A 12,985-nucleotide genomic window follows, 5' to 3' on the forward strand; every position below is an offset into this window, starting at 1 on the left:
TCTTATACATATCCGATGGCGCGACCAAAGCAGAAGTACTCACACTTAACGCTAGACTTGGAATTGACTTGGAAGCAAAGGCAAGCCTTTCAAATTTTTGTGATTACATGTAGTGAGCGTCCAAAATTTATTCCACGTCATAGGGTGAAAAGGAAAAACCGGATAAGAGTGTTCGATTTTTTTATTATATATCTGTTGCAGTTTACAGAGTGAGGAATGGAAAACAAGCCAAAGCAGCAGAAGTGTTTTAGTCTATGTTGCTCTGACGGAGCATACCCCCCCATTTGAAGTATTTTCAATGCCAATCTTAATTTTGGCGACCGCGAGAGTGCTTACAGGACACATTATACAGACGAGTGGATAAAATAGACGGATAAACAGGCAGATGGGTAGGCTTAAAACGAGTCCGAATTTGATGCTGATCCACATGGTATAGACTTTGCAGAGTCTGTGAAGCTTGCTTTCTTATTAATTGGTGGTGAGTGTAAAAAACGATAGCAGTCAAGTCTTTTAACAACAGGTTTCATTTCAAGTTACCCGTTATTTCCGAATTGTTATAACTTTGATAAAGTAAAAGTAGAAGGTTTCTAAATATAGATCAGGAGACTTTAGACGTGGCGGACATTAACACACGCAAAAATGTAAAAAAGGAGGAAAACGTGACGGACGCATAACATGCAAAACTGAATAAAACAATGATTTAAATGAAGTTTAATAAAGAAAAATAAAGAAATAATAAAATAAAAAAAAAAACAACTTTGTGTTCAGAATGGATTTCATTTTTTACAATGCAACGAATTATTTGTTGTCAACTTGCTGAAAATTTAAGAAGAAGAAGAAGATAGATCAATACAAAGTCGCGCAAGCCATCGAAGTAACGAAAATTCATTATGGAAAAATTTTAAAGGAAATTATTCGAAGGATGAAACTCACTTTCATCTAACCGAAAAGCCGAGAGGTATAGTAGGACAGCTTCTTAACCACTGCGGTATGATTTTTGTGATAGGCACGCAGTGGCGTAATGTTTTCTCAAAAAGGCTGCTGGTTCCACTCCATACAACGAATAAAAAAAACCCAAGAACTAAATATCGACAAGTAAGAAATTGCAGAGAATGAATAAGAAAATGATCTCTAAAAGAATCGCTGAAGAAGGGGAAAGAGAAAACTGTTATCGGAAACGTAAAGATGGGGAAAAATATGTCAAATTTTTCAAAAGCTGTTCGCTCTTTCTCTTCTTTAGGCTTAGGACGCTCGAAGAAATTTGTGGTGTATTTCAAGTAAAGATAAAGATGAGATAAAGGGAGAATTGAAAATCCAGGTCAAACAAAGCCGAAAGAAGCACTTAATTAATATTCTTCAAATCGGAAAGACCCTCTCGTACTTATTTCAAAAATCATTAAAATTCTTTCAAATTTCCATTGGGAGGTGTACTCATACCCGGAATTGCGGTTCCGTAAAAAAGTGTAAGTTGACCAATAGTTAACTTGCCAAGAAAGCCTCACTCTACACTCTTCTTTAAATCAAGTTGTATTTGATGCACATTTTACAAATGATGACAATTAATAACTTCTGTATATTGTATGTTGGCTTCCGTTATGTAATAAAAAACTTCAAATAGTTTATAAAATAAATAAAATTTTTATTAAAATTAAAATCACATTCACACTTAACACTAACGAAAAGACGTCATTTCGTAAACATCAAAAAAAAAAAAAGAAAAACTGTTTCTTAAACAAAAGAAAAAAAAAAACTTTTCTTTGGATCCATTCATGAAATTTCTAAGATATTCTCTTCCGGATCAGGGCTTGAGGCATTTGATGACAATGTCGATTCATAATTTTCTTCTTTTTCGCGTTTTTCACGTCGCTCGCGCGCCCGACGATTTTGAAACCAAATTTTTACACGTGTATTAGTTAAATGTAACGAATCAGCTAATTGGTTGGCTTCTTCAGCACTTAGGTAGGTGGATTTTTTATAGGCGTTTTCTAGAGCTTGTAGTTGAGCGGATGTGAATGGTATACGTGGTAAACGGCCGGGTGTTCGCTTACTAACGATACCCTGACGCATTGATCCTAGGGTAAGAAGCATACGTGGAAATGTAAAATATTAATTTATTTGCTTAATGAGGAGAAAAACCAACTTGACACTTTAGGCGGATGATAACGTGTGTACTGTAACCAATCAAACATGGGCAGTTGATGAAGTGACGAAGGATTTAATTGCTGTTCTTTGTGGGGTTGAGCTTTTTTTAAAAATTCCATATTCAAATTTAGAGCATACGGTGGCAAGTCGTGCACCTTTGAACGTTGCCTTAAATCTAAGGAGCCGTTTGTCCCCAGATATCTTTCCCCGGCTCTATTTAAAATGTAATCAATGCTGAAATCACTCATTTTCGTATAAATAAAAAAAAAAAAAAGAAGAAAAGTAAATAATTATTGTTCCTGTTAGCTACTACACGGTCTAAATTGTTTAATGATCTAACTTACACTGATGTTCATTTTTGTAATGTTTTCAGATTTTAAAGGATCTGTGAAAGCCGACGCCATATTTTTCTTTTTTCTTTAAATCAAGATTGTTACTTGTTTCTTTCCTTCTTCTGTCTCTTTTCGAAGCATATTTGAATGATTTCATTCATAGATGCCTTCTATGCTATTTATCGAAAAAAAAAAAAAAAACAGAAGAGAAAAGGGCGTTCCTCAAACCACATACGAATCATACCAGCAAACACGCGCCATTCATTTACAGGTAATGGTGGTGTGACTGCTGTTCGCAGTGCCAAAGACATTATGTTTTTCATTTATCTTATTATTTATTCATTAATTCTTTCATTCATGCATTCTGATGTTACCCTTATCACGTAGCAAAAGACTACAGACAAAGGAAAAAGTGATACTGTAGCAGCCTAGGAAAACTAATACCAAGTTCACTGTTTAGTAAACTAAAGAAGGGAGCTTTCCTTTTTTCTTTTTTTTTTTTTTTGCAGAGAATTTCAATTGTTTTCTCGATTCAAAGGATACGCTCACATACATACGTATAATTATTATAATGTTCTCTCTCCGTTCTTGAGTTTTGACTGATGGGAAAACAAGTTGAGCGTTATATTTTATTGTTGATGGACGCATATAAACATATTATGCATACACATTACGGGAATTTCCCTCACATATGGGCGGCAATATCGATTTCATAAACGACCAGTGAATATTTTTGGATTAAAAAATTGAATTTAATTACTTCTTTTGCCTTAATTTAATTAAACGAAATTTTCTGTTTAGATCGCTTAACAATTAATTACATGGTGGAGATATTTTCTAATTCTATCGTTGAAGATCTAATGAGCATCTTTCATATACTTTGTGAGGGTGTTTCTTCTTCCAATTTACATGCTCAATGTAAATATCGAAACATTCTGTTTTTCACTTTTTTCCGAAGTTATTTCAGTTGTATGCGAAACAAACGCTGACAAACGCTTTCTTTGTATATCCTCTCATATTGGAATTGACGATAATGAGCAGAATCAATATATATATGAATCGCTCCGTCTTTCTCAGCCTATCACTTCACCGTATAGGTCCATTAAACCCGCTATTCATCTCGATCATTGGCATCATTCCGAGGTACTTTTGCAGTCACTCAGTCCTTCAGCGAGCTACCCGAACTGAATGGATTTTCTTAGCTCGCGTTATAATAAATAAAACTTCCTTCGAAATTAAATAATCAAAACATTATTATAAACGTACGGCACCTGTCGAAAGTGCATCTTGTAATGCCTCCCTTTTTATCGTCCATATTTTACATAACAGTAACTAATATGTGTTTGCATGTATTTCGGCCAACAACATCTCTCGGTGAAAATGATAAATTAATGCGAAGTTTCGATGTACACAACGGTTGAATTCTATGGTTTTGACCTTTCTCTCTCTCCACACAAAATAAAGATTTTCCATTTAGCATTATTGAATTATTCAGCGTTCAGTTATTGGTTAGTTCAGGGTAGCCATCCATACCGACACCTAAGCGGAATATTCAGGGCCATAAAGTTTTACTGCACGTATGGCGCGATCAGCAAGGTGTAGTGTATTACGAACTGCTAAGACCGAATGAAACTGTTGCTGCAGATGTGCTTCGCCGTAAATTCAATAAATTAAACGATGCATTGTGACAAAAAAGAGTAGCGATGGCGGTTAATAGACGCAAAGTCATCGTCTGGCAAGACAATGCAAGAGCTATCAAGGACATACTGCGGCAGCTCGAATGGGAAGTTTTGCCTCACCCAGCGTAGTCACGACACACAGAGTTTTCTAATTACCACTTGGTCCCATCAATGCAGTATGGCTTGACTGGCTCGGAGTTCCGAAGTGCTGAAAAAGTGTGGAGTTGATCGCTGCCAAAGTCATTCTTTCGACACGGTCTCGCCATATTGCTAGAAAGTTTCGAAAAAGTTATAAATGATGATGATGAAAAAAATTTGGACAGTATATATTATACCAACTTTTCAAGTGACACAATGGACAAAACACATGCAGGCAACTAACGCTAAAACAAAAATTAAACCTTCTTCTTATTAGATGGTTGCGTCAAATTTTCGAAAAATGTTTTCCATCACTTTCTCCAAGATTTTACCATATTTCTAGGAAGATGACTGGGAAGCTATTGCCTCGAAAGAACTTATATTGGTTTGGCAGCTTCAACTTTGCGAAGAGACGTGCCAGCCATTTCACGATGCATTGACTGTCCTTATGAATGTTCGAAATCAAAGGCTTAACGTTCCTTTAGCAAATAGTAGGAAAATAAACAGAACCACTTAGAACTTTGATCAAAATCTTTATTCAGCCGGCTGTAAATTCCCGATCAGTTATAACATTACATTCAACTCTTCGCAATTTTTGTGTCATAAGAAAAGTTTAATTTTTATACTCATCACTGAAGGATGAGCGTCTTGCAACGGCCAGAAGGAAGCATCAGAGACCCTACAAAGTGTATGTGTTCTTGATCAGCATTAAATCCTAAATCGATTTAAGCATGTTGTAAAAATTTGCAAAATAATTTGGAGTTGACTTAAATTTTTCAAAGGACACGCCTACAATACCCACATGCCAAAAACTTTCATTTTGAAAATAGGAGAAATCAACTGCGCCCACTCCATATTATGGAGCATGAGATATTTGTTCTCTTACTTCTTTTGTCTTTTGTTAGGTGTAAAAGGTTCGGTTCCGACCGAATTTAATTTTCTCACTTATTATTATACGCATCATATTTTCCTTAATTCTGTAGTGAGCTTTTCGATTTTCTTGGGATATTGATCACATCCCTATAAAAGCTAAACTCGTCTTGCTGCCATCGCTAATCTTTCTTTCTGTCTTTGATGGGAAAGGAATTTAGCAATACTTTCACAATACTTTACTAGCACAAAATATTTTGCTCTTTAACGCTAATCTTCTTAGAATCCTATCAGTTTAGGTAAACACATATGAAATACGCAATTTTTCGAAAATTTAGAACGTAAAAGCTTAAAAGTATTAAGGAATTAAGGAATTTTCAGTCGATTGATCGAAGATCGGCCATCTTGCAAAGATGAGTTTTACTTGTTAATGAGAAAACCATGTCTTTCGAGCAAGTCTCACAATATAATTGATAGATGCGGACAGCGCTTACTTCAAAACGACTATCTAATGGATTAGTAGAAAATCAGCCAATTGAAGCGACCACAGTTCATAAGATATTTTGCCTTTTTTGACTAAAGGTGATAGGTATTAAAAGCCCGCTCCAAGAATTTCCTTGTTTTCTAGTTTTCTTAACTATTCGCTTCTCCTCTTTTATGCCATATATGCTCATTTTATTTTTACGGTTTAAACCACTTGTGATATACGGTATATTAAGCTGGGTGTAAAGACGTACGTAGCACCCAGAAGAGCCACTCTTCTATAAACCAATCTTAAGCTTATCTGTCTATCTGTCCAGACATTTTGTATTCAAACCACAACTGCTGGTCGCAATTTTTGAGATATTTTGATAAAAGACGGACGGTATTGAAAATAGTTTGGGTCGGCCAGGGGAAATTTTTCAAGCAAGCCTTTCAAAGCGTCTAATTTTTAATATTTCATGGTGAAACCTAGTTCACAATAGCAAATTGACATATAAATCAACCTTACCGAATTTGGACCAGGTACATCTATATTTTGGATACCACGGCATATAAGGATTGCTTTCTTAATGTTTTGCGATGAAAGTTTGTTCATGACAGTAATTTGACATAAAAATCAAGCAAATCAAACATGAAGTATATGCGTCTATTTCTCGGATCCTACTTCATACAATATTTCTCATGAATAGTAGCCCGTTCAGCAACAGATTTAATTTATAATATTTCATGGTAAAAATTGGCGCAATTGGATAGCAGCAATTTAGCACAAAAATTAACGGCAGGTAGATGGTTGATTGCGAAAAGCAAGCTCTTATATAAAGAGAGAGACTAATATCTGGTTTTTAAAAAAAAATAAAAATAAAATTTTGGGGAAATAATTCAAGTTTGCTAAATTTCGATCACGTAATGTTTTGTTTTGGACATCGTTCAATATGCGGGCTTTCATGAAAAGTATACCTTCGCATGAAAATGATGGGAAGTGGGTAAGATATCTAATGGTCGGCCTTGCCCAACTACAGTCAAATTTGTTTTACTTACACTAGAATGAGTGAAACGAGTAGATGGCACCTGCTCGTCGGGTACCGTTAACATCATTCATTATCAATATTGTTACATCACTGCGTTGCATTACTTAAAAGAGTTAAGGTCTTAAATTCATAAATACTTGAACTTATCTTAAAAAATTGACCTTGGCGAGAAAATGAGTACCAGGGGAAAGCCGATGGGGCTTAAAAAACACCCAACGAAAATGAGTTCATTATATTTTTGCTTGATGCTATGAGGAAAAGAAAATTGAATTTTATAAAAATATGATTTGAACTCTAAATGGATTTCCGTTCATCATGTTTGTCGGTTTATTTAATAGAAATTTGGTGAGATTTTTGTATTGATTTTTTGCTATCGGGAAAAGTCTTTCTAAAGCGATTAAGGCAAGGCAAATTTTTAATCGGCAGACTGCACATGAGAATACTGGTAAATGCGTAAAAAAGATAAGGAGTCAGAAGAAATATTGCATCTGCAAAATAAATTTGAAGTAAACAAAACGAAATGTAAATAAAACCAAACAATATTTGTATTTTTTACCTATTTTCGAATGAAGAGCATTTGCGAAGAAAGAAAGTCTTTCATTACAGCCATTAGCCATTAATAAAGGTTGTAATTGTTCATATTAATAATGTTGAGGTTTGTCAAGTATCAAGTGATTTATCAAAATTGACGATCTGTTAACAATGTTTTTGTAAACACTACTTTATAACCACTCGCATTAACAATGGACATTCAATCAACTGTAGTCATTAGTTCCGAATTATATGTGCGTTTATCCCTTATCTATAAAAGTGTTTGTGGATTTTTTAACCCCCAAATGAAGAACTGTTATAAATATGTAATGCATAGTAGTTTGTCGCTATCAAATATTTATACTGAAATTTGTTTCGTTTTCTGTCCAGATTGTATATCTTTCTCTTTTGTTTATTTTCTCCTCCTTGCATTTAACTTACGAGCACAATATAGCCTGGATAAGAGTTATTGTATAATTATTGTGCAAACAGTAAATAAAAGGACATAGTCATCGTTCGTGATTATCTTCTCTTATTTTATCAATCATATAATTGCATTTAATTTTTGTTCTTAAAAGTTTACGAACTCTGAAGAATATGAAAGTAAACGCTATTGAGATTATTCACGTTTTCGAAGTGATATTCTTTCAATGGAAAAAACAAATCGGTGGTTCGGAATACTGTACAATAAATCTTCGATTGAAACAATCGTCAATCAGGAGTAAGAATATTTGATTAATATAGCGAGAAGACCAGCACATGAACACAACAGGTGTAGGCTATTAGCTTTCTCCCACGTTTCCTACGCGCCCCTTGGAATATGAAAATTTTATTCAACTTAAGATTTTTTTCATGTTGAAGCAATTTTATTCACCTTAAGGAAATATTGTTTTTCCTCTTCGGTTGCCACATCTGCGATTCGTTTAAAAATGCCTATATACAACTTACGATCTTTCATAGAGAAACTCTTCAGTTCTTTCAACACTTTGAGGAGATAGGAGGATGCAAAGAAATGGTTAGAGAGGATAAAGCGATTTCCTAAATTTCTATAGTAGTGTAGTGGAATCTAGCTGCTGCACCTATCTAACTAAATTGATGAAGGCATGTGAACATAACATACAAAAAGTAGCGTTTCCGTCAATCAACGACCTGTTTTTGTAAAAGGATAGTTCCAGGGACTTAGCCAATGATAAACATTTAGAGCATTTCATAGGAGGTGCAGTTGGTGTATGACTTCTCCACATTTTTTGCACCAAGCTGTGAAATATATGTTGTCCAAAATTGGATATTAATATAGGCATCTACAACCCGTCGGTCCATCCGTCCATCGCCTTACTGGAGCCTTATTATATTAGTTAGCAATTGTGTGACACTTACATGATATGTTTTGCTGGTAACGTTTTATAGTAACATCTTCGTTGGCAGCTGACTTTCTTATCATGTGTTACTGATTCAGCTAAGCAGCATCATAGCCTTTTGTGCTTAAAATTATCGTAATTTTCAATTGCTTGTTACTATTCAGCTGTGCTTTGTTTCAAACTGGACAGGAATATTCCCGCTTACCTTCAGTTACTGTTACTAGTTTATCCAGCCTGTACAAAGCTCTCTTGCGGTTTAAAATTACCGCAAGGGGATCAATCTCTAGTTGTCCATCTTGATTCATCTACACTTCTTCTTCTTCTTCTTCTTATTCTGCAATTCGGCAAATTAACAACCGAAAATTCGCTGGGATGTGAAAAAAAGCCCAAGGTTAACTCAGGGTTCTTTGTTTGGGCCTTAGTAAAGTTGGAATTGGGTTTGGTATATGATAATGTTATTATTTATTTATTTTAGTGATTACTTGATTAAAGAGTTTTTTTTCGTCCAATTGACATGTCCAACGATCATCTCATCAACGACATCTTATTCTTCGTCTTCTCCTTTTTCTACTTAGCAAATTAGCAACCGAAAATTCGAAAAACCGAAATGCATAAAAGAGGTGCAACGTGAACACGAATTTCTTCGTTTGAGCCTTAGTAAAGTTAGGGTTCATTTTGGAATATAATTATTATCACTTAGTTGTTTTATTATTTCTTTGTATTTCGTAATTAAACTATATTTGTTTAATGTCTTGTTAATTTTGCGTATTATACGTCCGCCACGTTATTTTTCTAAGTTTTGCGTGGGGTAAATTTCGTAGTGCAAAAAGTAAGGTATAATGGTCTCATGAAAGAACTGATAAGTGAGAGAGCAAAAAAAGGTGGGAAAGAGAGTAGGTGCAGAATTTGGCTGTAAACGCTCATGTATATTGAGGACATGATCTAAAAGAAGAAAAGATTGGACAGTAGGCTGCTAAGTTGTGAGAAAGAAAAGACCACATATACCAAATTTGTGAAGTGTCGAATGGCGAATAGAAGTGGCAACATTTGGACAGACAGATAGGACATGATGAGGAAATTGCAAGACCTCACAGACAGACATGGCCAAATCAACTCAGAATATTACGCTGATCAAGAATGTGTCTACTTTATAGGGTCTCTGAAGCTTCCTTTTGGGTGTTACATACATTGTAGAAAAAAACGAAATGAGTATATCCCTATCTTGCATTGGTGGGTATAAAGAGTTAAAAGAAAAGAAATTTTAAAACATATACTCAATTCGATGAAGTTAATACCTCACGTGAGTATTTGGCGATGCGAGCGTACGTGTACGCATCGGGAATAGTGATGCCGAAGGTCATATGTATATGTCAAAGCCACGGCGGGCAAACTCACCAACATCAGCCTATAAATCACCAAAGAAGTCCAACTCATTGCCTACATTATTAGCAAATAACTCGTGTTTTCCTAAAGTAATGAATGAGACGTATTCGCTATACGATGCAGACGATGTTCGATGCTCTGTCGTACGAAAGAGTTGGCTGTGCCTGATCCTCACTTATTTATCTGCTTCCTGGGCTTCTGTCACACCAAACGCCAACCGTTTGTCCAGCAGTTGTTAAGCAGGAAATTGTCATACCAAACAACCTTCACACCAAACAACCTTCAAACCAGTCTTTCTCACCAAACCATCACACCAAACCTTCACACTAGACATTCACGTAAACCTCCACAGCCAAAGACTATCACACCAGATTTTTGCACCCATACCGTGCCCGGATATAATACATAAGAACACATTGGCATAAACAATCATTTTTTGTCCTTAACATAAGGACATATCGGAAACCAAGAACTGTCAGACATTTAATATTTATCACAGTTCAAATTTTTCAAAATTGAAATTAAAACAATTTATCACAATTTATTTAAATTTTTTATTAAATTATTACCATTATGATGGTGTGAAGAAAGATTAAAAAAAAAGTAATTATTAAATTAAATGTAAATGAAACAACGACCTTCTTTTTTTTTTTAATTTATTTATGAAAAAAATTTTACTTTTTTTACATTTCAAATTAATAATAATTTAAAATTATTAAAAAAAAATTAAATATAAATTTCAAATTAATAATAACTAGAACCACATGCTAAATCTTATAAACTAAATGTTGTCAGCTCCGTCTTTTGATGTTTTAGATGTTTTTTAAATTTTTTGGTATCATTTTTTTTAAATTTACAACACTTTGAACTGTTTCATAGAGCTTTCATCCACCTCCACAAACAGTTCTGCCTTAAAAGGAGCACTTCAGCGCTATCATCCAACCTCTAAAGGTTCCCTTTAAAGCCAACGTATAAATATAGGTTTCTGTTTTAGGAGCAGTAAATTTTATTGCAACTGTAATTAATATACGAGCTACTGGAATTTCTTTAGAGAGTCAGGAAAAAGGGAAACATTTGCTTCACTAGGGATAATTTATGCTATATTAGTAATTGGTTTATTAGGTTTTATTGCTTGAGCCCACCACATATTCACAGTTGGTATAGATGTTGATACACGAGCTTATTTCACTTCAGCTACAATGATTATTGCAGTTCCAACAGGAATTAAAATTTTTAGCTACTTTGCATGGCACACAAATTTCTTATTCCCTAACTATTCCCCGAGCTCTTGGTTTTTGTTTCTTATTTACAGTAGCAGGTCTAACAGGAGTGGTTTTAGCTAATTCATCAGTAGATATTAATTTACATGATACTTATTATGTTGTTGCACACTTTCACTATGTTCTGTCAATAGGAGCAGTATTTGCAATTATAGCAGCATTCACTGATACCCTTTATTTACTGGTTTAACTATAAATTCATCTATATTAAAAAGCCAATTTATAGTAATGTTAATTGGAGTGTTAAATGTAGCAGAAAGACCTCGCCAATATTTAGATTATCCTGAAGCCTATACAACTTGAAATGTAATCTCCACAATCGGTTCAGCAATCCCTCTATTCGGTATTTCATTTTTCCTTTTTATTAGTTGAGAAAGATCAGTTAGTCAACGAAAAGTAATCTCTTCTATTCAACTAAATTCCTCATTTGAATGACTACAAAACACTCCTCCCTCTGAACGTAGTTGTTCTGAGTTAGCTTTATTAACTAATTAATTCTAATATGGCAGAATAGCAAATGAATGAAAATGAATTTAAACTTCGTATACAAAGTATTTTACTCTTTTTAGAAATGTCCGCTTCCCCTCTTATTCCCCTCAATTAATCTTCTTTCATGATCACGCATTAACACCTTTGGTAAAAAGAATCTGCACACATGTGCATAGAAATATATACTCAATATATAAGCGTATATTTATATATATGCCTGTGAAAAATAGCGTAGCTACTCTACCCGGACTAACAGTCGTATATTTTTATTGTGGATTTTGGTTCGGAATAACGAATGTTCGACTCTATTCGTCAATATAGTCTTCTTTAAGACTGCTAGAGCCGGCCCGATGCTTCTTTGGCCTTCCGATGCCTTTTTTGAAAAATTTATCAAGATTTTCAAAATTCGCTTTGCAAAGTTGTTCCCTGCAGGATCCCTTTGAGATTAGTAAACAAATAGTAGTCGCTGTGGTCGAGATCTAAGGAATGCGATGATTAAGGCAGCAATTCACATAGTTTCGTCATTGTGTGCTATTTTCAGCAATATTACCTTGTTATTATCGCGAATAATTTTTAGACTATAGCATTTCTCCATAACAATATTGTAGAATATTGAAATTGCATTCCATTAGGTACCTACGCAACATAATACGTGGGCGACGATCCAAAAAATAAATAAAAATATATAAAAAAAAAAATTTTATTGCGTTCGAATTTTTTATATTCACAATTAATTTTATTGAAACGAATTGAAAAAATTCTCAATAAATTATGTAAATTAAATTACTGTGCGGTAAAACTGCATACGACGTTAGGTTGCTTAATGGCAAAAGATAAAGAAAAATTAACAAACGAACATTTTTACACACTCTCTGTAACAAGTTGAATAAAAAGTAGGTACTTAGGTGAAATAATTCCAGCTATAAAGACTTCAAATTTGGCATAAATATTGGAAGTTCTTGCATGCGGGCTGGTTTTGAAAATGGACTAAATCAGACGAAGGACACGCCTACCGCGCCATATAAACGAAGAACACCTCTGTTTTCCAAAAGGAATAGAAAATTGCCTTTCTGTGCATTACTCATTATCTACAACAGATAAATGTACAAAAGTCTTAACGCATATTCTATGGGCGATGCTGTACTACCGGTACCAAAATGGGAAAATCTGACCACGCCTATCCATTGTTATAGTAATTAAAAAATTAATATATTTTTCAACATTCTTATAACGGGAAGAAATAAGCTGCAAAAAAACAAAAAGTTTTTAAAA

At 34.3% G+C, this 12,985-nt stretch overlaps 1 protein-coding gene across 1 annotated transcript; it reads right to left on the reverse strand.

Annotated features, from left to right (window-relative positions):
• Positions 1 to 1,767: 1,767 nt before the first annotated feature.
• LOC119640727 (homeobox protein MSX-1) lies at positions 1,768 to 2,390 on the reverse strand. The gene is made up of 2 exons (XM_038038935.1): positions 2,141 to 2,390; positions 1,768 to 2,072 (listed from the first exon to the last, which is right to left on the reverse strand). Exons 1-2 carry the CDS (start codon positions 2,388 to 2,390, stop codon positions 1,768 to 1,770), a joined length of 555 nt encoding a protein of 184 aa, XP_037894863.1.
• Between the last annotated feature and the right edge of the window lie 10,595 nt (positions 2,391 to 12,985).

Source organism: Glossina fuscipes, unplaced genomic scaffold, assembly GCF_014805625.2.
Source record: "Glossina fuscipes isolate IAEA_lab_2018 unplaced genomic scaffold, Yale_Gfus_2 127, whole genome shotgun sequence".
Lineage (NCBI taxonomy): Eukaryota > Metazoa > Arthropoda > Insecta > Diptera > Glossinidae > Glossina > Glossina fuscipes.